At 35.1% G+C, this 27,172-nt stretch overlaps 1 protein-coding gene across 2 annotated transcripts; it reads left to right on the plus strand.

Annotated features, from left to right (window-relative positions):
• The first annotated feature begins 2,271 nt into the window (after positions 1-2,271).
• csf2rb (colony stimulating factor 2 receptor subunit beta) lies at positions 2,272-26,748 on the plus strand. 2 transcript variants are annotated; one of them, XM_030140157.1, is made up of 16 exons: positions 2,272-2,326; positions 10,954-11,036; positions 11,160-11,348; positions 14,441-14,567; positions 14,690-14,856; positions 16,222-16,388; positions 16,733-16,877; positions 19,686-19,818; positions 19,943-20,097; positions 20,874-21,007; positions 21,708-21,885; positions 21,993-22,089; positions 22,709-22,775; positions 22,889-22,968; positions 23,242-23,404; positions 25,534-26,748. In XM_030140157.1, the coding sequence occupies exons 3-16, from the start codon at positions 11,246-11,248 to the stop codon at positions 25,945-25,947; spliced, it is 2,130 nt and encodes a 709-aa protein (XP_029996017.1). In that variant the 5' UTR covers positions 2,272-2,326; positions 10,954-11,036; positions 11,160-11,245; the 3' UTR covers positions 25,948-26,748. The 2 variants fall into 2 exon arrangements, with proteins under 2 accessions (XP_029996017.1, XP_029996018.1); XM_030140158.1 differs by lacking the exons at positions 2,272-2,326; positions 10,954-11,036 and having other exon boundaries at positions 11,123-11,348.
• The last annotated feature ends 424 nt before the right edge of the window (positions 26,749-27,172 follow it).

Consider the following 27,172-nt stretch of genomic DNA (forward strand, 5'->3'; position numbering starts at 1 on the left):
TTCTACAAAACTCATACTAAAGACGGTAGAATATCAAGGGAAGCCTCATATACTTTAGGAAGTTTCTCTTGGCAAAGCACATTTATTCAGCACAAAAAGGCAGCCAGACTGCCATACTGCTGTTATGATGCTGAACAAGACAAAAAAATAAATTAATTAATTTAAAAATATATATTAAATAAATAAATAAATAAAAGTAATAATAATACCAAAATTATACGACTGACTGATGTTAACTGATTTCGGACAAAACAAAAACTAGAGGAGCAGATGAAAACAAACATTTTTACAAGTAAAGTTTATTTTTATGCAAAAATTTGTTGTGTTTATTCTTCATTTACCTCAATGCTTCACCCTCAATCCACTAAAAATACACAGTACACATACGATATATTTCATTTCATTAGACATAGAAAATTTAGACAAATTAGACATCCACTGCAAAAATCAAAATCTTACCAAGCGTATTTTTCTCATTTCTAGTTAAAATATCTCATTGCGCTTAAAATAAGACATAATCACCCAAAGAGTAACTTTTCAGTGATATATAAGAACTTATTTTTAGACAATAGATCTTGAAACACTTGGTTCAAGAAATCTTACCAAGATAATTTTCACTTGTTTCATTGGCAGATTTTTTTGTTTGAATTAAGCAAAAAAAATCTTGAATTAAGCAAAAAAAAAAAAAAAAAGCTGCCAGTAGAAGAAGCGAAAATTATCTTGGTAAGATTTCTTGAAATAAGATTTTCAAGATCTATTGTCTAAAAATAAGTTTTTATATCTCACTGAAAAGTTACTCTTTAGGTGATTATGTCTTATTCAAGTGTGATGAGATATTTTGACTAGAAATGATAAAAATACACTTGGTAAGATTTTCATTTTTGCAGTGAAAGTATTCAAATATGGCTCAGATGGTAGAGCGGGTCGTCCAATAACTGAAGGGTTGGCAGTTTGAATCCTGCTCTGTCCATGTGCTGTTGTGTCCTTGGGCAAGAGACTTTACCCTCCTTGCCTCCAAGTGCTGCTACTCACACTGGTGTATGAATGTTTGGTGGTGGTCGGAGAGGCCGTAGGCGGAGATTGGCAGCCACGCTCCCGTCGGTCTGTCCCAGGGCAACTGTGGCTACAAATGTAGTTTACCACCACCAGAGGGAGGATGTGAGAGTGAATGAATAATTGGATCCTCTGCACGTGCTTTGAGTATGCGTTCATAGAAAAGTGCTATATAAATCTAATCCATTATTATTATTATTATTATTATTATTATTATTATTATTATTATTATTATTATCAAATAAGAGTATTTATAATAAATTGTGATGGTGATCTGTAGATTTACTACTTTTTACTAAATTTCTTTGTTTCTTTCTGTCTTTCTTTCCTTCTCATTGATTTATTCTGCAAACAGTAAAAACTGTTTCATCAGAACAAGCTTTTGTCAATTTTTGTCATTTTTTGTCACTTCTGTGAGGATATAAGATCTTATAAGGTTTTATCTGATCATCATATTTAGCAAAAGTTTTACACCACATGACCGTGATTTCCCTAAACCCACTCAAAAAAGTGGGTGCAGCTCATTCACCTTCACAGACTCACTTTGATGACACTTTCACTCCAGCCTCAAGTTGGTTGTGTGGGCAGAATAAAAGCACTTACAGGAAAACAGAGCACACGTTAAGAATGAGTCGGATCTGCTTCTGAGGCACAAAACCTAAAGGAAACATGCGTCTGTGCTGTTACCCTAAAGCATGTGGTTGATTTACCACCGATAAGTCTATTTATGTGGTAAAACCTGATTATGCTGGATATGTTTCTATTGTGATAAGAATTCAGATCAGATCAGATTCAAGTTTATTTGTCATTTCAGCATATAAAAATATACAGAAACGAAATATTGTACTCAGGTCCCCAACTGTCAGCAGCATTTAGTAAAAATAGTGTAAGTTACTGATAAAATAATAAAAATAATAAAATACTGATATAAAAATCACTTTACAATCAGAAATGAAAAAACAGATACAACATGGCAGTGTTGCACGATGAAGTGTTCACACAGAAATGCAGAATACAAAATGATATTTTGAAGCATGTGAATATAACAGCTGATCAAGCCTCAGAAAGCAGATGATGTTATGCGTTAGTGTGGACTGAAAGGGGAAACTGAAGTCGTCACACCGGAAACCCCCTCAGATCTCTGAAGTGTGTTCATGAGGACCTGGCTGACAAGAAGGAAGCGGCGGTGGCAGATAGACAGACAGATATACAGACAGATAGACAGGACAGGAGGACAGACAGACAGGAGGACAAAGGAAACCCAGCCTTTAAGGTCAGTGGTCTGATCACACATGGGGGGGGGGGGGGGGGGGGGGGGGGTTGGACTGATCAATATAGAAGTAATGGCAGCAGTGGACTGGTTTAACTGGTACAGGTTAAAACTGTAAGTATGGGCTCCTTTTATACAGAGGTGATGACGACGATGATGATGATGAGGAGGAGGAGGAGGAGGATTAGAAAACACCTACATGTGAACTGCCTTCAAACTGATCACTGACCTGCTGTTATATATGTTTTTAATTCCTATGGCTTGTCTTGTGTGTATGAATTGAAGAAGTATCTGTGTTGTGTAACCTGATGAGTGACTACATGAATTCCTACTAACTAATATTTTGTAACTGAGCAGTGAGTTGAATTACTGTAACAGCACACTAAAAATGAAACAGGACGTGTAGAAATGCAGCTTTTTTCATTTCCATATAATCCAGACTTAAAAAAAAAAAAAAAAAAAAAAAAAAAAGCCATCTTGTTATAATGACACTTTTCATATTTGACTGTATGTATTTTCTGATTAGCCTACATGTTCCTCTGTACCTTATTGATAGTTTTATGTTTGCGTTGCAGTCAAACCTGCCGTTTTGCTCTATTTTCCACTCTGTAGGCAATAGTAACTTGTGAAGGTTTCAGGGCTGTTTGATCTAATTTCCACAATCTCCTAATGTGGGGTTTCCCTAACCTGCTGTTGCTGTAAACGGATAATCAGACACAAACACACAGAAAAGGCAGAAGTGGAGTGGGGTCTGTCACACCTGAATGACCACTGAAATCCCCTGTGATGTACTTTTTATTCTACTGCTCTGAAATGACCACGCCTGTCCAGAGTTAAATGTTTGTGCTTGTAATGTTATATCTCATGTGTTAAAATAATCTTAATCTTTAAATTTAAATATTGCTATTTCTATGTTGCGCAGTATTGGACATGCACTATTACTGCTGAGTGGTATAGTTTAGGTCGGTACAATACTGTACACTAGTTTGTGTGTTTCCGTTGTAAAAGGGGTCCAAGTAATTGACCCGTACTGTATCATTTCTGGGTACCCTTCTGTTGTAGGTCCATAAATACTACAGACAGTGGACGGCACTGGGAGACAGAAAAATATCACCCCATTATTGGATGTCGTCATTTAGTTTTTTGTTTTTTTTTCATACTTTATTTACATAATTCCATATACCAATAGAACAGAACATGGCATGGAGAAAACAATGCTCGAGGTGAGGCAGGAAGAAATTAAATATAAATACATATATAGGTAAGCAAATTAAATAAATAAACGTAAAAGAATAAACAAGAAGAGAAAAAAATAATAATAATAATAAAAAAAAAAAATTACAACTTAAATTTGTTACATAAGGCTTTAGTCTTCACAGCTTTAGTGCAAAAGTTAAGTGTGTCTAGGTAGGATTTTAAGTAAGATTTAACCCTTTCATGCACAGTGGTCACTACAGTGGACAGCTATTCTACAGCTGTTCTCTTGTATATTCATGGATTTTGTTGTTCTTTTCGTTTTTTTTTGTTTTGTTTTGTTTTTTACACATATCTTTATTAAAGTTTTAAAACACTACATATCTTTTCTGACATGAATTGGTAACATTATGTAGATCTCTCCTGATCATAAACCCCCAGAATTACAAGCCCTCCCCATAGTTTTCACACAATTTATCAGTAAATACATGTTTCTGTGCATCAAAAATTAAACATGTGGTGTCCAGCCGAGTGGACATTTTTGCAACTTCATGAAAAATAGGTTCATAAGAATTTTTTTTTTTTTATGTTTTTTTTTTTGTTTTGTTTTTTTTTTTCAATTATTTTTATTTTATTTATTTATTTTTATTTATTTTTCAGAAGAAAATTTTTGGTCGCATTGTTTTTTTCATGCCTAAAGAGGAATAAAAACACTCAGGAAAAAATTTTGATTAAGGTTCTCATAATTTGTGCATGAAAGGGTTAAAGACCACAAAGCTGGGTTTCTGATTGGTAAATTTGCTGGCATGTACATGAAATTTGGCTAATAAGGAAATGAGATTAAGAATAAACAATTTCTTAGCAGGCAGATCATTAATAAAGAAACCAGATAAAATATCTTCAGTTTTGAAGTTTAAAGAAATATCCAGCTTTCTATTCAAAAAAAGATTGATATCACACCAAAAAATTTGACAGAAGGCACATTCCCAAAACAAATGAGCTAATGTTTCATCCGTATTATGACACAATGAGCAAAGAGGGTCGACATTGATCTTATTCTTAACCAAAGCTGAATTAACTGGATAACACCTACGTAACAGTTTTAGAGATACCTCTCTCACCTTAATCGAAATAAAAAAAACTTCCTTGGTAATATGTCTTCATTTAGTTGTTGTTAGTTGTGTCACAACAGTATGATGTCACACTAAGCGTTAGGCCTAAGCCCCGCCTACCACATGTACTGTACTATGACACCCAGTGAAAACATGCTATTAAACACACAATATTTTATTTAGGGCCATAATTGCACTGAATACTGCTGGACATTAATTAATTGTGTGAAATGTTGAATGTTGTCCAGGGTATATGATGATGTTTTATGTGTCTTTTATACTTCTAGTGACACTTTTTTATGCTGCTTTTTTTTTTTTTTTTTTTGTTAGATATTTATGCTGTCAGGGTTTTTCTTTTATATTTTAGTTTTTATACTCTTTTATATACATTATTTATACTTTTTATGGCAACTAGAATGATTGCACTTTCTTTTAATTTCATTGTACCTGTACAATGACAATAAAGATATTTTCTATTCTATTGTATGATTGTATTTTTTAGGGAAAGTTTAACATTGATCGATATAGATATTATGAACTACCTGTACTTGTCTTTTAGTGCCTTAGACAGGTCTTAACCCATAAAGACCCAGTGGTACTATTGTGGTGGTTCCCAAATTAATTTTTCTCTAGATTCAGCCTTTTTTTTAAAAATTGATTTATCGCCATTTATTATAATATTATCCTCTGTCTGTTTGTGTTTTTCATGTGAAAATCAGGTATTTTCCTATATTTAATTCACTGACCATGTAGATGTTTATAAAAGCTCATCTTAAAGTTGAGGGTAATTATATCAGACATAGAGAAAACTGAAGAAAAAGTGACTTTTTCAGCAAAGACATCAATAACTGAACATACAAAAAAGTATTTCCATCTACTGCCATTGATCCAACTCCATGGGTTTTACTGGTGAATCAATGTTGTAGAAGATGATGGTGTTTTCACGTTCACTACAGAGCCTCTGAATATCCAAATGGGTCATATCTGATGACCATGAAAAGATGACAAACTATTTTACACCAGTTATTTACAGGTATTGATAGGATTAGTGGATCAACATTAATTAAACATTTCAGATCAGTAGATACTTTTGGTTGTCGGTGGCTCTTTGGGTCTTTATGGATTAAGATGCATTTTTCAAGCTCTTAGTCTCCATAGTTTTTCTCTGTTGTGTCTTCATCTTGGACAAAACTGTGTTTTAGTTCAAAACCCAGTGAGACCACAAGTGTCTGCACTCTAAAAACATAATTCAGGGCCTTATAGTAATAAAAAGGTATAATACCTTAATAAAATCTCTGAAAATCACTTGTGTGCTTATTGGAGTTGGACATACCAAAATAAATGCTTAAAAATCTAACAGTTAATTTTGTCTTATATTTATGTCTATTATTTAAGTTTATTTCACAAAAAGAAATTAGTATTTGAGTAACAAATTATATTCTTAAGATACTCTATAAATAATATTTTCTGTAAATACCAGTGAGAATATTTGAGTATGGAGCACGTGTACCCATCAGTTCCAAGAACTTTAATTATTACTCATTCCAGCTCAGTAGTATTCATCTCTGATAACAACTTTAGAAAGTGAGAAAGCTTTGTTACACAGAACGTCATGACATGCACCATTCATGCACAAAGAGAGAGGATTATAAGCCAAACCCATAACCCTAATCCTAATTGACCTGAAATACTCCTAGATTAAAGAGTAAACACATTTTTAAAAATCAAGTAAACATATTTATACTGATATTTGATAGTCCAGTACAAATTACATTCTGTTAAAAGCTTTAAGTAAATGTAGCTGATTTGTTTTGTTAAATAATAATCTCATTTTCAGTTGCATCTACTTAACATTTTAATTATATCTACTAATTTTTTTTGAGTGGTTTGAACTTAGGGTTACTATTGCATAGACTTAAAATTTTAATTACATCAACTCAATTTTATATTTCATGGTACTCAATGTGGTTAGTCAGATCTGCTTCAAGTTTTTAATTACATTTACTTAATTCATAAGGTAAATCTAAATGATTTCACAGCTTTCAAATTTACTCACTATATTTAAGTGTAAAAATATCACAGATTAAACTGAGTAGAGCATAGTTAAAGTTCTTAGAATGTGTGCATTTTTAGATTTATTTGTTAACATCATTACTACAGTTTGAATCCTGCTGTATCACTAATGAGAATACATTTTTGGAGGAGAACCTGTGTGTGTAAAGATCATCTGTAACAGGTGTCCGCAAAGAGTTCACCTGTAACAACAGTATCCAAAAGAAAACACACTATATGTAAAAGTAGCAATGAAACACTTAATGAAATGGGTCAGACTTTTCACAAATACATTTAACCCATAAAGGTCCACATATCCACCAGTGACCAAAATCATCTACTGATGTAAAATTTTTTGTAACTTTAGACCAACTAATCCAGTGTTTTTCAACCTTGGGGTTGGGCCCCATGTGGGTTTGCCTGGAATTCAAATGGGGTCAGCTGGAATTTCTAGTAATTGATAAAAAACAAAACAAAACAAAACATACTAACAAAAAAATATATGGTGAGTTGAGAGAGACAATCCCAATCCATAAAAGACATGACAAACTCTGAAGCTGAAACTGAAGCACTGTGGTTCTGTTTATCTTTCAAATGTTCATTGTGGTCAGTTTCAGATGCTGCAGCTCTTTCATAATTCATAGTTTGAGTTCTTGTTTCTTCAGTATTAATTGTCAGCCTTGTAAATCCAAGCTGGACTGACTGTACATATCCTGACCAAGGAAAATCAAAATCTCTCTTTGTGCAGTAATCTACACCTGGCTTTTCTGCCTCCGTCCATAATAATATACATTATATAGACTAAATGTCATCTAAAATTAATGTTTATTTGCAACATAGTATAGCAAACTATTGCATGACCAAAAATAAATACATTTTCGAAAAAAAAAAAAAAAAAGTCTCTGTTTTGAATGTCTGGGGTCACCAGAAATTTGTGATGTTAAAATGAGGTCACGAGCCAAAAAAAGGTTGGGAACCACTGAATTAATCCTGTCTATTCATGTGGAAATATGTAGATAATTGGTGTAAAATGCAGTTATTCATCTTTTCATGGTCATCAGATATGACCCATTAGGACGTTCAGAGGCTCTGTAGTGAACATGAAAACACCCTCATCTTCTACAACATTGATTCACCACTTTACACAATGTTACTCATCTTAGGGACAGATATGACAAGAGTCACATACAATTTTTTCCCTTAAATTGTTTTTACCCTCTAAGAAATATGCACTTGCTCCAAACCATTGGGCATACGCAAACACATTCTTTTCTATGTAAACATCTGGTTGTGCCACAGCTGCACCTGCACAATATAGTCACAAGCTCTATTACACTCTAAAACTACCCCTTGAAACAGAGGTGCAAGGGGTAGGGGTTGAAACATCTCCGTTTGAAATGGGACAGCCCTTCGTGACCTGTTACGTCATCAGCAGTCATCAATGCTGCTATAAACAGATGCGAAAACTTTATTTCTGAAAGTAGTCACCAGTGTCTCTGTTCCATGAGCTTTGGTCATCTTTTTACGGCTGTCAATGATAAACCACAGATATGTGGTCTATAACACACTGAAACAGCATTAAACAGTCGATCAAATGATTAAGTTATTTAAGAAGAAAATACACAGAAAGGTCCCACCCCTGTTGACTAGCGTTGGAATCAAACCCAGGACCTTCTTGCTGTGAGGCACAAGTGCTAACCACTGTACCACCGTGTCATCTTTCTGTGTGGAGTTTGCATGTTCTCCCCGTGTCTGCGTGGGTTCTCTCCGGGTACTCTGGCTTCCTCCCACCATCCAAACACAGGCACTAATAGGTTAATTGGTTAATCTAAATTGCCCATAGGTGTGAATGTGAGAGTGATTGTTTGTCTCTATATGTTCAGCCCTGAGATGAACTGGCGACTTGTCCAGGGTGTACCCCGCCTTCGCCCCTATGTAGCTGTAGCTGGAAGAAGAAAATACATACATTTGTTTGTTTCTTTCATCACACTGCTGCACTTTTTTGCCATGTTTACCTCCATCTTGCCAATGATTTGAACAGAATTATGGGAAATTTCTTCTACCCTCTGTTCATAGTGTGGACCTGAAAAATCTCCCTTTTGAGGTTTATACCGCCCTCCGCCTTAGCCCTATCCCTCTGTGTAACTGACAATCGGGACAACACTACCCCTTCACGTGTATGCACAAAAAGGAGGGGTAGGGGTAAGGGGGGGGATTGGGATTTAGCATACATCTTGTTTGAATTTTGAGCCCCTCTGTCCTGTTTTTAGGTACCAGTTCCATACAAGCACCCATATATTAATTCCATGCACTGAATGAAGTGACAGAGGCAGATGCAGCACATGCAGATGATGATGGCAGGGCTCAGTATTCCACTCCCAGACTCACAGCGTTAAAACAAAACTAAACAGAGGGTACACTATGTGTGAAGGTGTGAAGGCGCCCTTTCCTCTGCAAAGTGTTGGTCTAATCTTAGTTTGCGCTTTGTCTTATGTTATGACTTGATCACAGTTTGGGTGTTTCTGACAACAACTGTAGTAACAACAGAAACAAGCACAAACTCAGCAGAGGTGGACAGAAGGCCATGCACAGCGGCGCCATCTGAGCAAGCAAGAATAAACGTGACTGTAAGTCCAGGCTAAAGACTCACCTGTTCAGACTGTTTTTTAACCCTTAGCACTGAGACACTCTTAGGTTTCACATCTGTGGTCTCTTCTATCACTGTGTGTTGTGTCTTATTACCTCCACCAGAAGTTACTGTGATCGCTTTGCTTTGTGTGTTTGCGTTTGTTTATTAGCAGGATAACTCAAAAAGTTATGGACGGATTTTCATGAAATTTTCAGGAAATGTTGATACTGGCACAAGGAACAAATGATAAAATTTTGGTGGTGATGGGGGGGGTGACAGATCTGTCTTGGTGGAGGTCTGTGCTCTCTGAGTGCTTTTCTTGTTGTTTTATGCACTTTTATAATATTTGATTAAACTGTTATCTTATAATTACCTCCGCCAAATGAAACGGTGAAGATTATGTTTTCATCAGGGTTTGTCTGTCTGTCTGTCTGTTAGCAAGATAATTCAAAAAAGTTATAAACAGATTTTCATGAAATTTTCAGGAAATGTTGATACAGGCACAAGGAACAAATGATTAAAGTTTGGTGGTGATCGGGGGGGGGGGGGGGGGGTTTATGACCCCATTTTAACATCACAAATTTCTGGCGACCCCAGACATTCAAAACAGAGACTTTTTTTTTTTTTCTAAAATTTTTTTTTTTTTGGTCATGTAATAGTTTGCTATACTATGTTACAAATAAATGGTAATTTTAGACACATTTAGTCTATATAATGTATATTATTATGGACGGAGGCAGAAAAGCCAGGTGTAGATTACTGCACAAAGTGAGAATTTGATTTTCCTTGGTCAGGATATGTACAGTCAGTCCAGCTTGGATTTACAAGGCTGACAATTAATACTGAACAAACAAGAACTCAAACTATGAATTATGAAAGAGCTGCAGCATCTTAAACCAACCATAATGAATATTTGAAAGATAAATAGTACAACAGTGCTTCAGTTTCATCTTCAGAGTTTGTCATGTCTTTTATGGATTGGGATTATCTTGTGTCTTGTGTCTTGTATTGTGGTTGTTTATTTGGTATTGGTTTATTGTTCTTATTTGTTGTTATTAATTGTACAGCTTTTTATATTATAATCTATTCTTGTATTTTATTCTTTAGGTTTTATTGTATTTTATTCTATTAGGTTTTATCTGTTCTTCTGTATTTTTATTTATTTATTTATTTTTACATTTTTACATTTTTTACTTTTATTTTTAAAATTGTTCTACGTCTTTTAATCTATTCTTGTATTTTACTCTGTTATTTTGTTTTTTTATTTATTTTTCTGTGCAGCACTTTGGTCCACTGTGGTTGTTTTAAAGTGCTTTACAAACAAAGTTGGATTGGAGTGTCTCTTTGAACTCACCATATAGTTTTCATTATTAAGTTTTTTTTTTAATTTTTTTATCAATTACCAGAAATTTAAGGTGACCCCATTTGAATTCCAGGTGACCCCACGTGGGTCCTGACCCCAAGGTTGAAAAACACTGGCTTATTCTGTTTATTATATTAAATTTAAGCCCAAAAGGTTTTCAGCAGAAGCAATAGTTTTCTTCCAGATTGGAGGGATAAAAAGGGACATTTTCCACCAGTGTTTGCTATTTTATTTTATTTTTATTCTTATTTTTTTTGTTTGTTTGTTTTGTTTTTATCAGGGTCTGTCATGTGTGTGAGGGAGCGATAAGAATCAGGCAGATGTGCAGCAGCGTCCCACAACAGGCCAGTGTTAAAAGCAGAAGTGAGTGCTGTTTGTGTGGTCATGACTCATTTCTTCATTATTTCTAGTAAATGGACTGTCTGACAGACACATTACTTCTCTTTTACTTTCTCTGTTACATTCTGCGTCTTTTCCCAACAACAGACTTCTCTGCGATGATTCGAATGCGAACAGCTGATTGCATTTCCTGGTATCAAATGTGAAGAGGAGCCTGTTTTTTTCACTGAACAATGCGTCTCTTCTGGTTGTTGCCATGGTCAGTTTTTCTTCATTTGGCTCCAGTTTTTAGTTCCAACGAATGTAAAATCCATGAAAGTCCCAGCTCATTAAACAGTAAGTCTGAATACAAGAACTCAATATATGTATCAGAATAATTTCAGTTTTCACATTAAATTCAATCCATATATTTAGGTTTGTTTTTGTCTTTCATAATTGTGTTGTGAATATTATTTGTTTGAAAATAGCAGAAAACAAGTTAACATTTTTGCATTTTGAGGACAGCAACACTACAAACATATGATTTTATACAATTTGATGCATTATTATTGATTAAAACACCCATGAGTGCATGATGCAGTTAAAATGAGCTCGAAATGCATCAGTGGAACAGTAATATGATCTAAAAAGCACAGAATTACAATAAAAGACTTACAGTGACCATTTTACTGCCCAATAACTACTGATAATACTTATATATGTTTATTTCACCCATAAAGACCCAGTGCTACTTTTGTGTCAGTTCCCAAATTAATTTTTGTCTCTATTTAACCTTTTTTAAATGATTTATCACCATTAATTGCAATATTATATTCTTTAATTATTTATTTATTATTATTATTTTTTTTTTTTTTTTAATCATGTATTTTCCTTGATTTAATCTACTGATCATGTAAATGTTCATTAAAGCTCAGATTAAAACTGAGGGTTATTTGATCAGAAACAGAGAAAACTGATGAAAAGTGACTTTTTCAGCAATGATATTATTAACCCGTTATCAGACAAGTTTGGTCATTTCCTCACACATTACAAGACAGTGACAGCAACAGTTCCAGTGAGGACAGTGAGTCACCATTCTCAGGTCCAATGTGGTCTACAGGGTCTGTCAGGTCCACCTCTGCATGAACAGTGAGTGGACCTGCTTTGTTAGGTACCATGAAGTAATGGTACTAATGTAAATAGTGACGTTCAAACGGATAATGTGGATGTGGACAGGGGTCTGGATCAGCACTTATGATGTTGGAAGGATGTAAAAGTCATGTTCTAATGTTCTAAAATGCATGTTCCCTTCACCTTACATGTGTTTTTCTTGTATTTTTTAATATTTGCGTCTTAGATTTTTTTTTTTTTTTTTTTTGCCACTTATGGGCAAGAAATCAAAAATGGTAACTTCACTGACCCTAATTTTCTACATGACAGTAAGAAATTTTTTAAAATGTCACAAAATTAATAAAGCCTTGTTATGTCTTCCAATACCACACTAAGGTTGAAATTTATAATTTTAGAGTATTTATATGAACTGCAAAGGGTTAACCTCCTGAAACTAGGAAAGTGAACATTTTAGCTTTTTTACATTAAACAGTTGTCTTAATTGGAAACTGTATAATGCAACAGTTTTTCCAGATACATTATACATATATATATAGGCAAGGCAAGGCAGGTTTATTTATCTAGCGTACAAGACAATTCAAAGTGCTTTACATAAAACATTAAAAGCATTAGAGCAGGGAAGCAATAAAAAGTATAGGCATGAGAAAAAAAAGAAAAAAGAAAAAAACAGCAGACACATAGATAAAACAGATAAACAGAAAAAAACTTTAAGCTTAAAAGAAACAGTGCAGATCTGAACTTCTAAATAAAAACTATTCAAATGCAGCTGAGAACAGGTGGGTCTTTAACCTGGATATAAATAAACTGAGTGTTTCAGCTGATCTGAGGCTTTCTCTATATTTTTTAATGGAACGTCCTTTGCAATGGACTGCATTTTTTAAGTAAAACTGTGGAACTTTTGTCCACTACAGAGGACAAAAATGCATTGCTGTGTCTTAGGAGGATAATGAACATAAAAATAAGTGTGTCCATCCACTGTCATTGATCCAACTCCATGGGTTTTACTGGTGAATCAATGTTGTAGAAGATGACGGTGTTTTCATGTTCACTATGGAGCCTCTGAACGTCTAAATGGGTCATATCTGATGACCATGAAAAGATGACAAACTGTATTTTACAACAATTATTCACATGTATTGACAGGATTAGTGGACCAACAGGTATTAAATACCTCAGATCAGTAGATGATTTTGGTCAACAGTGGATGTTTGGGTCTCTATGGGTCAGCTGTGGCCTAGACTGCTGGAGAGTCAGTTGGAGAGTCGGCTTGTGACCGAAGGGTCGCGGGTTCAATTCCCTGGACTGGCGGAGAGTTGTTGGCTGATGTACCCTTGAGCAAGGTGCTTAACCCCCCCAATTTGCTCCCTGGGTGCCTGACACGTTGAGCCCACTGTTCCTAGCATGCAGTGTGTGTGATGCATGATCTAGTGTTGGGTTAAAGCAGCAGTTCTCAATCTTTTTCTGTCGGGCCCCCCTTTGGAGGACAAAAAATCTCCAGGCCCCCCCCAACCCAGCAACATTGTAACAGTGGTGAAATTATAACTTTTATTGAAAGAAACATCAATATTGTAAAAATACTTTTTGAATAATAAAATACTCCTTGAATAATTTGTTGTTCAAATTAAAAATAAGTTTGATTTTTGCTTGAACAATACAAATAAACTTAACCAGACTGCTCCGAGACAATATTTTTCCGAATAAAAATTGGAAATGCGCAATTATCTTACAACTATGACAATAAAGTTACTTTTTTTAGAACAACAAACAAATTTTGGTAATAAAGATGAACATTTTAACAATATCAGTGGCTGCAATGTGCCCGTTTCCATTGCACATCTCAGAACATTAAAGTGCAAACTGTACAAACTGTGCAAAAACAGAAACATTCCACATTTTTCTTTTCCAGTCCAGTCCTTGTCCATTGTCCAAATCTAAACTCTCTGTCTAGTCTAGTGACAGATCACCATGGCAGTAGATTTGTTTGTTGTACGTCCCTAAAATGAGTCCTGGGTGCTCCAACACTAAAATATTAGTTCCACCTGCTACATGCTCTAACCTGAAGGAGAAAAAAAAACAACCACCCAGGAAAGATCTCATGCCCCCCCTGGCACGCCTTGGCGGCCCCCTGGGGGGCCCACCCCACACTTTGAGAAATACTGGGTTAAAGGCAGAAGACAAATTTTGGTATGACAAACTACTACTGATAAAAAAAAGTTTCTATTTCTTAATGTTTTGACGGCATAACTGTTACTCATGTACTGCTGCAGTGGAGGATATGGTATTAATACTTCTACTAATACCTTTTTTTCCTTCCCTAGCGCCTTCACTGTTGAAGTCTTTACAGTGTTATAATGACTACCAGTCCTACGTCCACTGTAAATGGAGTAAGGAACCACACACAAATAAAGCACTGCAGCTCTGGTTCGAGACAACAGACAACGACAGGTACAGGAGAGGGGCTGAGGCCACCCCAGGGGTCAGGGGTCACACAGGAAAAGAGTATTTTTACGTTAACGCTGGAGCTCAGATATTACAGCCCTCATCGCTCTGTGCTCATGTCCATGCAGGGCCTTGTGTAAGCCTTATCCAGGGGGTCCGGAGGAGCACGGGACCACCCAGTGTCGATATGCAACCGGCAGCTTTTCACTGGGCATCTCTCACACCGCCTTCTTCAACAAGAATCTGACCCTGTGCTCATCTGTCCTGAACAAACCTGTCAATCTGTCTCAGCACTGTGAGTTCACATCACATCAGGAACCATGCATATGTTCATTCTAAATACTGAGGTGCTTATGATAATAATGAGCGACTGGGTCATGAAATCCATAGACGCATAAATAATATATATGGGGAATTATTGGTTAAGAAAGTTAATAAGAGGCTTGTATGATAGTTTACCCTCAGTGAAAGTTGGTTTAAAATTTAATCAATAAATGTAACAATAATATTACTCAATAAAAAAGTAAAAGAAGTTGAAATAAATATTAAGTTGAAATGAACATATTTAAATAATTGACTGATAAACTGTACCCAGAAAACAAGAGAATTAACAACCAAAAAAATAATGAATTTAAATTAATACATTTTGTGTAATATATACATTATTATAATTATATGTTATACACATTTTTAATCTTGCTTTTAAATTCCCTGCCATTTCAATTGTTGTTTTTTTTTTGTTTTTTTTTCCTGTTTCTACAACTTGTTGCGTTTTTTAAACAACAGTTTAGATGCAAATAAAGCTTAATGATACAACTGACATTTAAGAAGTTATTGATGAGTTATTGACTCACAGGACAGACAGTCATGGTGAAGCTCACATTTTTTTGATATGGGGCTGAACAACTGAATTGAATTGAACTGAATTGAATTGAACTGAATTGAATTGAATTGAATTGAATTGAAAAAAGTATAAAATGGAACCTAATTGAAAAAGGGTTTAAATGTTCTAAAATTATAGAGTTAAATTAAGTAAAAGGTAGCTAAATATTTCCTGGAGCTTTACTAGACATTAAATCTAAACGTCCAGATAATTATCTAAATTATTTTTGTGACATATAAAGTAAATCTAATTAATTTCTGGACAAATATTTAAAATGTTTGATCCATCCATTCTCTTAAATTCATTTGATTGTACAAAAAAACTGATTTACATTTTAAGATATATTCAAACGAGCATTTTCCTATTTTAAATAAAATGTAATATTATGTTTCACTATGTTTCTGTAATGTTTTTAAGTATTAATGACCATTAACATGTAGCAGCTTTACAAACATGTTTAATGAGTTGAACTAATTCACTTTTTCTGATATATTTAATCCTTTCCTAAACCTTTTTGTGGCTTTTTGATATGTATTTTACTATGCATTAACAAATAATCAATAAGTGATTATTAATTATTAATCATTAATCAATGTCATCATTAATGCTTTGTAATAGGATTTATAATAGGATTTAATAGGAGTTATTTAGGATTTAGGATAGGATTTAATATATGGACATAAATAGTGCTATAAAAGTGCACATATTATTGCATTTATTCTTGATAATTCCTGTTCTAACTTCAACTGGATACTTGTTGTGTTTTGTGTTACACAGTGAAAGCACGTCCACCAGTGAACCTCACCTCATACGAAGAAGATGACGGAGGCCGACTGGTCATGTGGTCAAGTCCCTACCCCTCCTCCACCTCCTCCTCCTCCTCCCTGATCAAAAACCTCACATACCAGCTGAGCTACAGAGCCAATGGACAGGAATCGTGGACTGTAAGCTTTACAGAAACCCCACTCTGCTATCCACTTTGGACCCACTGATGCATTACTGTGAGAAAATACTGAGCTTTTTTTGTCAGAGTTGCATTTCCCTGGGCGCTGGTGTAACTGACATTTTGTTTAAGATGCAAAAACAAAACCACAAAACCAGTTACTTCTCCAGAAATATTATCTGAGATCATTTGTAGAAAGCTGAAGTCTGAAACCTGGTGGTGTGACGATGAATCATACAGAGACCAATAGTGACTGTAAAACACACTGTAATAAACGGAGGAGACCTTGACTGAAATATTTGGAGAGACTGCGCTCACATGTGTCGCTGCTGGTTTTCTCTGCAGTATGAAGAAGTTACAAATACCAGCAAGAAACTAGAAAAGCAGCTGCTGCGTCCCGGTCGCAGGTATGAAGCCAGGGTCAGGGGTCGAGTCAGCGTGGGCCAGTGGAGCAACTGGAGTCCAGCGGTGACCTGGCAGACGGAGGAGGGTAAACAGAAGCACACGGCCAAACACACAACAAACAGAGGCAGTCAGTACACACACCTGGGCAACCTTCATGTCAGATATTGTGCAATTTTCTCCTTCTGTTATTAAGCATATGCATGTGTAATGTGCAGTTATTATTATAGAGCAGGGGTGTCAAACTCATGTTCTATCAGGGGCCATATTCAGCCCAATTTGATCTCCAGTGGGCCGGACCAGTCAAATAATAGTATAAGAGCCTATAAATAATGACAACTTCAAATTTTTTTGTGCAAAAAATAACATTAAATGATGAAACTATTTCTATTCAAAACAAAAAAGATGTGAATAACTGGAAAAAACTGAAATTTCTTAAGAAAAATAAGTAGAATTTTATCAATATTATGCCTCAACTTATAATTTATACATGTGCATTACAAATCAGATCTACCAAGGCACAAAACAGGCAGATGATTGTTAAAATTGCGCTTATTTATTTTTTTTTTTTAGAGATTCCAGGTTGTTCATATTTGTTCAGGTTATTGACATTTTATTTTTAAAGGATATCAGAATTTAATGTTCTTTGCAATTAATCAAAGAGAAAAAAAAATGGTGTTGCCATTATTTAGAGGCATAATATATTATTTTTCTCACATTAAACCAAGAAGAACATTTGGAGTCATTATTTCTAGGTTATTATGCTGTTATTTTTGAGTTTGATGCCCTTGACTGTTAATATCTTCAGGGTAATTTTTGCATTTTGCACTTTGTAAATTTATCCCACGAGCCAGATTGGAACCTTTGGAGGGCCGGTTTTGGCCCCCAGGGCCACCTGTGTTACAGAGTATATGGCCCTCAATATGGTGCAAGACCTGTTATAAATACTCCATACCTTACACTTTTACATATATTTTCTGTACCTATTTATTATTACTTCTATTACTTGTTGTCACACTGCAAATATCTAAATCTTACCAAGTGTATTTTTCTCTAGTCAAAATATGTCATCACTCTTAAAATTAGACATAATCACCTAAAGAGTAACTTTTCAGTAAGATATGAGAACTGATTTTTAGAAGAAATTTCAAATTTCAAGAAATCTTACCAAGACAATTTTCACTTGTTCCATTGGCAGATTTTTTTATTTATTTTTTGCTTGAATTAAGCAAAGTGAAAATTATCTTGATAAGATTTCTTGAAATAAGATTTTCAAGATCTATTGTCTAAAAATGAGTTCTTATATCTCACTGAAAAGTTACTCTTTAGGTGATTATGACTTATTTTAAGTGTGATGACATATTTGGACTAAATATGAGAAAAATACAATTGGTAATATTTAGATTTTTGCTGTACTATTTTTCTTTTTTTGTATATATATATTTTTTTATTTTATTCCATAATAATTCCATCCCTATGCCACTGTAACACTGCAAATCTTCCAGTCACTGGATGAATGAAAGATTATCTTATCTTATCTTATCTTATCTTATCTTATCTTATCTTATCTTATCTTATCTTATCTTATCTTATCTTATCTTATCTTATCTTATCTTATCTTTTCTGTAACAATAAAATATAAAAATGTGATGTGTCACTGTGCTGTGTTTTAGGGGAAATGTAAAAACTAAGACAATTGAATTAGTATTTCTACTTTTACAGTTACTTATAACTGCTCTGAAGATAATCACATTTTTATCTGTGCTCACTGAAGGCTTAGTTTCATAAGAAGGAGACAAATAGAGATGACAGGAGGCTGAAAATGACTACTGGGATGCATCATTAGGAGAGACTCAGTAAACAAGCAATGAAGGTTTTGTGAATTTCTGAATTTGAGTCTTCTTACAATGATTCACAACAGTCATATTATGAACCTTATGTCATCTCCACTTGTCACTTTAAGTCAGTGTTTTTCAACCTTGGGGTCGGGACCCCACATGGGATCGCCTGGAATTCAAATGGGGTCACCTCAAATTTCCAGTAATTAACAAAAATTTTAAAAGCTTATTAATAAAAAATTTATGTTGAGAGAGACAATCCCAATACATAAAAGACATGACAAATTGTGAGTCTGAAACAGAAGCACTGTGGTACTATTTATCTTTCAAATGTTCATTGTGGTCAGTTTCAGATGCTGCAGCTCTTTCATAATTCATAGTTTGAGTTCTTGTTTGTTCAGTATTAATTGTCAGCCTTGTAAATCCAAGCTGGACTGACTGTTCATATCCTGACCAAGGGAAATAAAATTGTCACTTTGTGCAGTAATCTACTCCTGGCTTTTCTGCCTCCGTCCATAATAATATACATTATATAGACTAAATGTTGTTTAAAATTAACGTTTATTTACAACAGTATAGCAAATTATTACATGATCAAAACCAAATTAATTTTAGTAAAAAAATGTCTCTGTTTTGAATGTCTGGGGTCGCCAGAAATTTGTGATGTTAAAATGGGGTCACGAACCAAAAAAGGTTGAGAACCACTGCTTTAAGTCTTCCTTTTAAAGTATGAATGCAATATTATTAATTATATTAAGTCGCTAATACAGACATGTCATGTATTTGTTGCAATGAAACAAGAGTAGCTGCACAAATTTTGATGAAAATACATTGTCTGATGTTTTTAGCCACTGGTGGATGTTGGGTACTTAAAGGCTGAGATGTTGGGTTTGTATATTAACGCACCGCATCATTGTACTTTGGAAGCTTCCTGAAGGCCCTGCTCCTTATCTCATTTTCTCACATTCCCCTCTGTCCATTTGTGTCGGTGCTCTGGAGGAGTCTGGCACTTGGCAGCTGTTGTTATGAGCTCTCTCTGTGTATCTTTCTCATCCTAGACACTGGGCAGATTCCCAGTTTGCACTGTGTGCTTGATGGAGAGAAGAAGGTGAGGTGTGGCTGGGAGGTGAGCAAAGAGCTGGTTCACTTCATTACCTACCAGCTGCTCTGTCGTCAAAACCAGGCTGCACGGTAAGTCTGCTGTGACAGCGCTGCCATGTGCGAATGAGAGATCTGTGGGTGAGGCTTTGAGTTGAAATAGACCCACTAGTTTCACATCACACTGACCGAACTGTTTTAATCCTCCTGCCTCCAGATCTGAGAGATGCTGTGTGGACCCAGAAGTCAGTCCTGGCCGTAGTCACACTGTAGTAAAGTACAGCTGCTCACTGACTGTTGAAAACCCTGCACATCTGCTGCTGGAACTCCGACCAACACGCAACGCCAAGACTTTTATAGCTTGGAAACACAGTGGGTACAAATGAGACATAAGGTTTCGAGGTGGGGGTGGGGGGGTGAGGGGGTCTGGTGCAGTATGAGAAGATTAATTATTGGATGTGATGTAACATGTCCTGCCAAATGAAAAACACACAATGGAGTGATAAAACTGCAGGGAGCCGTGCAGAGTGACAGTAGAGCAAGTATGATGTAATGGAATGTCACCACCTAGTGTCTGAATGGCATTACTGCAGTTCAATATGGTTAAGATAAGATAAGATAAGATAAGATAAGATAAGATAAGATAAGATAAGATAAGATAAGATAAGATAAGATAAGATAAGATAAGATAAGATAAAGGTGAGACTTTGGAATGCATTGCCACTGGCACTTTGAACTTTAAATGTGATTGAGTGAAAAAGCAACTATAGACCTTCTTGTTTAGACAGGCTTTAAGTTGGGTGGGGGGGCTTATAACCATTTCCTTTTATATTTTCATGCCTATGTCTGTGTATGTAGTAGTAGGTTTTTATACCTGTGTTTTTTGCCTTTATATTTCACTTCTGATGTTATTGTAAAGCACTTAATGAAATCTTTCTGCAAAAAGTGCAATAAACTTATAAACTTCTATTATAAGCTATTAACTATAAATTATTATTATTATTATTATTATTATTATTATTATTATTATTGTTGTTGTTGTTGTTATTATAACAAATATATATATATATATATATATATATATATATATATATATATATATCAAAGCATTTTTTAACAAATTCAATTTGTCAAACATTCTTGTGTAGTTCGTCCAGACCCACCAAAGCAGGTAAAAGTGAGAGAGAATGACCACAACTGGATGGTGGAATGGACTCCACCAAACATGCCTTTAGAACTCAGACTGTATTATGAGGTCTGCTATTACAGGACACAAGATCAGGTAAGATTTTTTTTTTTTTTTTGTAATTTTTATTCTGTCATCTCTGTGAGTTGAAATATTTCACACTGGGAAAAAATACTTTAATGATTGAAAATGTTCATTTTCTCATCCAAAAAGACGAAAAATTGTAGCTGTCTACAATGGAAGTATATTGCAGTCAGAAAAAAAAAAAAAAAAAATCAAGATGTTCTTGTACTGTTCCTTACAGTACAAGAACTATACTGTAGTGTACTGTGAGAAGGTTTTTTGTTAATGTGAAAAATATCATAAAATGGAAATATCTAATGTTTAATAAATGTTTTTTCTTTTTCTTTTATGAGGGGGGGCATATTAATACTGTGTATTAAAATGCAATTCACAATATTTGATATGTCTAACAAAAATGATGTAATCTTCAACAACATCCTGTCTTATCAATTAAATACAATAATGTTTGATATGTGTCAGTTTCAGTGTAGATAGTGTGTTTGGGGGGGGGGGGGGGGGGCAAGATGATTCAAGTAATATTTCTGTTTTTACAGTTATTTACAAGTCATGTCTAACTTCTCTGAAGATAATCAGAAAAATGCAAACAAAAATAATGTATAAAAATGTGCAATTTATTTTGTATATGTATAAAAACAATTAGAAATTGAATGAATACCATATGTATTTATATATATGTATAAAATTTAATTTTATTATTACTTTTTTTAATCAGGAATCTTCCACGTGCCTGAACAGTCCAGAGGGGTCCAGATCTATGCGCATCCTGGGAGCGTCTCTGGCTCCGTCCCAGCGTTACCAGGTCAAGGTCAGGTCTGTGCTCTGGCCTGAAGATGTGTACAAGGGAACGCCGTCTGACTGGTCTGATCCTGATGACTGGACCTCACATGCAGGTAATGTATATGAACAAAAATGCAGGCAATGACTTTCACACGTGTACATGCTTTTAAATAGTCTTAGATACTCATCATCATTTATCCTGTGTTCTGTCCTGTGAAAGCATCCTGGTCCTTCACCACCTGCATCTATATCTTAATCAGCGTCTGTGTGGCTGTAGTCTTCGTCACACTCTATTGCTCCATTCCAGCTTGTAAGAGGTATTTTGTTCACTTTACACCATACAATTATTATCCACACTTATTTTCCATATTTTTTATCCATCTATTGGATAAGCAGAGTGTTAAACCTATAACACCAAATGCATCATATTTGATACATGAGTTTTGAAAACCCTCTAAATGATCAGTGGGATATTTTTCCCCCTGAAAAACCTGATGTATACAATTAGATACATGCAATACACACATAATCCACCGGGGGGAGGAATTCATTCACCAGAGGCCTTTCCAGTGACACTACAAGATTGTCATTAATGAGGAAGGAGGCAGAATTTTGACAATTTTGAAAAGGAATTACCAATTTGTTAGACAGTTTATGTTATATTATGTTTTTGTTTGTTCAAAAATAATATTTGAGCATTGAGACCCAATGTAATAAATATGATACAAAATTGAAACTAATACATGAAAACTGAAATTTGAAAAAAAAAAAAAAAATTGGGGGGTTGTTCAGAAGGACTAATGGTTCAAGCTTTACAGGGTTAATTTAAAAAAAAAAAAAGGTGAAAAGTAAGGGTTTATAAGGGTAAGATGAGGTACAGTCTTGATATAAAATAATTTTGACAACACTGATCCACAGTATATTTTGTACAAATAGGAGGGCAGTTCTTTGGGTGGAGTCAGTTCCTTCTCCAGAAAAAAGCCAAATCCTGTCTGAGGTGAAGGTGAGACTTCTATACAACCTTCCTTCTGCTACACTGAATTATTTTATTACATTTCTGATGGATGAGGAAATACTTGTATATATTCTGATTATACATATATATGTTTTTTTTAGTCTGCCAACGCCCAGAACCTCATGCAGAGTGAGAACACCTTGATCTGCAAAGTGTTGCACATGGACAGCATATCAACATGGTACAACCTCGACACTGAAGATTTCCACTTATTGTACATGATGATATAAATATTTAAAGCTGTAAAAACTATTGTTACATTTCTCTGTTTGGTGTATGAATAATATTTTAATGCAACAGTGAAAATTCAGGGTTAACTTTCATACATAGCACCAAAACCTCCAGATGTAAGCAGTACTAATGAGTGGGTGTAAACTGTAAAATGGAGATATTAACCATGATGGTGGATATTAGATGACAAAAAACACTCTCCGCCCCCTTATTCTCCCTGCAGTTCCTCAGATGTTTCACTGTGTCTGACAAAAGACACTGAGAAGGAACATCTGAACCTGGACGAAGGCATCTGGAACTGTGAGGTACTGCCCTTCCTGGATGAGAGGATTAACACACCTGACACATCTGCAGTGAGCTTCAGTGGGCCTTATATCTTCTGTCAGGTGAGCCGCACACTACATCTGGATAAACACCAGTCTCTAAGTAAAATGCTGCCAAATTGCTTCCACCAAGAAAATTCATACATGTAGAAAATAAATACCCCCCATAACCCCAACATATGGGTCCCAAGCAATAGGTCACCACATGGAAGATCACATTTCTGCACCAAAATAGTCCTAGAATAAAAACACGTCTGCTGAATTTGAGACGCAGACAGTTCCTCCATGGTGCATTCAGGTGCACATTATAAACTCTGAAATCTACAACGAAATAAATACATGTGAATGTGAATGTATATGTTTATGTATGTAACAGTGTATATATGTATTTGTATATGTATATTGTAAGTGTATGTGCATGGGTATGTACAGTATATGTATGCATATGTATGTATGTATGTATGTATGTATATGTGTATGTGTGTATGTGTGTATGTGTATGTACGTATGTATATATGTACATATTGTTGATTTAGACAAAGGAGTGAGAGCTAATAAGCTATGCTTCTTCTCGCTCCTTTTCGAATATGACTTTTTTCTTTTTCTTTTTTGTGTGTATTATCATTTTATGCTTCCTTGAATTTTCATTTCAATGTTATGTTGTGCAAAGAAGTCAATTAGTAGCAATCAGGAAGCTTGTATTTCCATAGTCAAAATAAATCAATAAAAAAAAAAATACAAAGAGTTTATAAGCCTGTGTGAAATCTGTCATTCCAGTTTTTGTTCTTTGGCAGCAGCATTTCCAGTAATTAGTTTTTAAAATAATGAAGATACCCGATTCAATTCCAATCCACAGCACATAAAAACTCCCATAAAAGTTGTGTTAGGTAAAATAATTTACCATCTGTTTACTTTATTCTAAAAAAGCCAGACAAACAAAACAAAATATGAAAAATGTTCCCATAATTAATGACATTTTCAAAATAATCAAAAACATTCTCAAAATGATGACAAGAGTTCTCAAAATGAGATGGTTTCTTATTGTTTTGACCTTGATCTTACAATGAATCATATTTATATAATTACACAATAAAATTATTTTATGTTGATGAAGTCATCACATTGTTAAAACGTCACTTTACACTTAGAAACCTGAATATATGTTGTTGTATTTTTTGTAAAAGAATATAAACAAATTTCATGATTTGTTGTGTTGTAACAATTAGTTTAGAGATTTTAGGGTAAGTTATTATATATTTTGTAAGTTTGAATCCCTGGAAGATACTAATTAATATTTTGGGGCTCAAGGAGTTTGCCAACCCTTGGTCTAAAGCAGGGGTGTCAAACATACGGCCCGCAGGCTGAAACCAGCCCACCAAAACGTTAATTATTATTAAAAATTAATTAATAATGATACTATACTAATTATTGAAAATGCTGCAGCCAAAGAACAAAAAACTGGAATGACAGATTTCACACAGGCTTATGTATTCCATGTATTTATTTTATTATAGATTTCATTTTCACCTATTTATAAGGTGCACCTGAATGCACCATGGAGGCCCTTTAGTGCAAAAATTGTATTGAAGATAGTAACAGTCAAGGGTGTCGAACTGGATTTAGTTCAGGGGCCACATCCAGACCATTGGGATGTCAAGTGAAATAATAGCATAATAACTTATAAATAATGACAACTCCAAATTTTGGTCTTGGTTTAATGTGAAAAAAGTAAAATTACATTAGGAAAATATTTACATTTACAAACTATCTCTATTATTCACCAAAAAAAAGTGAATAATCTGAATAAATATGAACAAATTGAAATGTCTTCAAAAAAATAACTGCAATTTTAAGAATATTACGCCTGATAATAAATGTTTTTGTAGAGCCACTGTAATGTGTAATTTGTGTAAATGATAAGCCGAGACATGATATTGTTGAAATTACACTTATTTTTCCTAAGAAATCTCAGTTTGTACATGGTTGTTCAGGTTATTCACATATTCATATTGTAATTTTACTTTTTACACACTAAGGCAGAGAAAATTTTGGATTATTATTTATGGATTACTATGTTGGACCCACTTGTAATCATATCGGTCTGAATGTTGCTCCTGAACTAATCTAACTTTGCCAGCCCTCGGTCTAAAGCCATTAAATGTCCTTGTGTGTGCCGTGTGTTTATCTTTCAGTCACCAGTGTCCGATGACACACCGGCAGATGTCACCTCTGACCTGAAAACTGAAGCAGAAGGCCCACCACCCTCTGTGTCCCCCATCCCGGTGAATCTGGGCCTCTTCAGGGAGGGATATGTGTGTCTCCCAAACCACAGTGTGTCCAGGTCCACTCAGGATCTCACATCCCACAGCCACACCAGCACAGACACACAGCGGCGGGTCAGTGACACAGAGCAGGACCTGCAGAGTCCAGATACAGCAGCACCAGACCCCCATCAGCTCAGTGACCCCACCAGCTGCCTCCCACCCCCCACTCCCACCATCACCCCTGGAGCTTTCATCTCCTGGCCACAAGGGGGCACCATGCAGGCCTCGGGGTACTGCCAGCTCCCAGCAGCCTTCATGACAGAACAGTCCAGTAAAGCATGAAACAGAAGAGCATGTTACACAGGACTCAGCAGGATTTTCCTGAATTGCATCTACTGGATTTCAACTACTTTGTCTTCCTTGCAAGAAAGTTTTTCTCTTTGTTGCTTTGCTCTGATATGAACTGTTGCTGGAGGCCTGAACAATAGGGGGTAGTAGTGAGCTAAGACTGAGAACCACCACAGATGACCAGGCGCAGAAGGACCTCAGAACTGCACACAAAACTAGTATTTATTTGTTTTTAATCACATATGCTTACTGAGCCATAGTAAAATATCCTCATGGTCACTGTATACTCCACTCTGCAGTAACACAAAAAAGTTTTAACACAGTTTGTGAACGTTCAAAATGTTACACCTGTGGCAAGAGGTTCCATTCTTTTCTGTTAAAGAGGAAAGTTAGCTGGTGTTTTCCTAACATATGATGAACACACGTTAGCAGAGACTCTTAAAGGTGGGGTATGAGATCTTAGAAAAATGGTTCAAACAAGCTACATTTTGAAAATACTCAATTCAAAAGTCCAAACCCTTCTTTCAGACATACCCCTGAAGTCACGCCTCCAGAGTACTGGCACGCGCAATGCTTGTTCTCAAGGGTTCTCAAGCGCTGAACAGCAACAGTTCGCCCAAGTCTGGCTGCCCTGGTGCTCTGTCGAGTTGAGCTGCTTCGTCGAAGTAAGCAACCAGTAGTGCAGGGGTGTCAAACTCATTTTGGTTCAGGGGCCATATTTAGCCCAATTTGATCTCAAGCAGGCCAGACCAGTAAAATAATGACTTAATAACCAATAAATAATGACAACTCCAAGTTTTTCTTTTTGTTTTAGTACAGAAAACCCCCAATTAAATTATGAAAATATTTACATTTTTCAAAAAAAGATGGGAATAACCTGAAAAAAACAGAAATTTCATTTGGAAAATTAGTGCAATTTTAACAATATTATGCCTCAACTTATTATTTGTGCATGTACATTACACACAATGTTACATAAACATTTGGTAACAGGCAGAATATTGTTAAAATTTTGGAGTTTGGAACTAAAATTTGAACAATTTCTACAATATTCCATCTGTTATTATTAACACAACTACAGACCACAGTGGATCCATAAATGCATAAAACATTTAGTAACAGGCAGAATATTGTTCAAATTGCACATTTCGGGCTGTTCATCTTTGTTTTTATTTATATATTTATTTGCATTTTATTGTGAAAGAATAGTTTTGTAAAT

This window comes from Sphaeramia orbicularis, chromosome 8 (assembly GCF_902148855.1).
Source record: "Sphaeramia orbicularis chromosome 8, fSphaOr1.1, whole genome shotgun sequence".
In the NCBI taxonomy this organism is placed as follows: Eukaryota; Metazoa; Chordata; class Actinopteri; order Kurtiformes; family Apogonidae; genus Sphaeramia; species Sphaeramia orbicularis.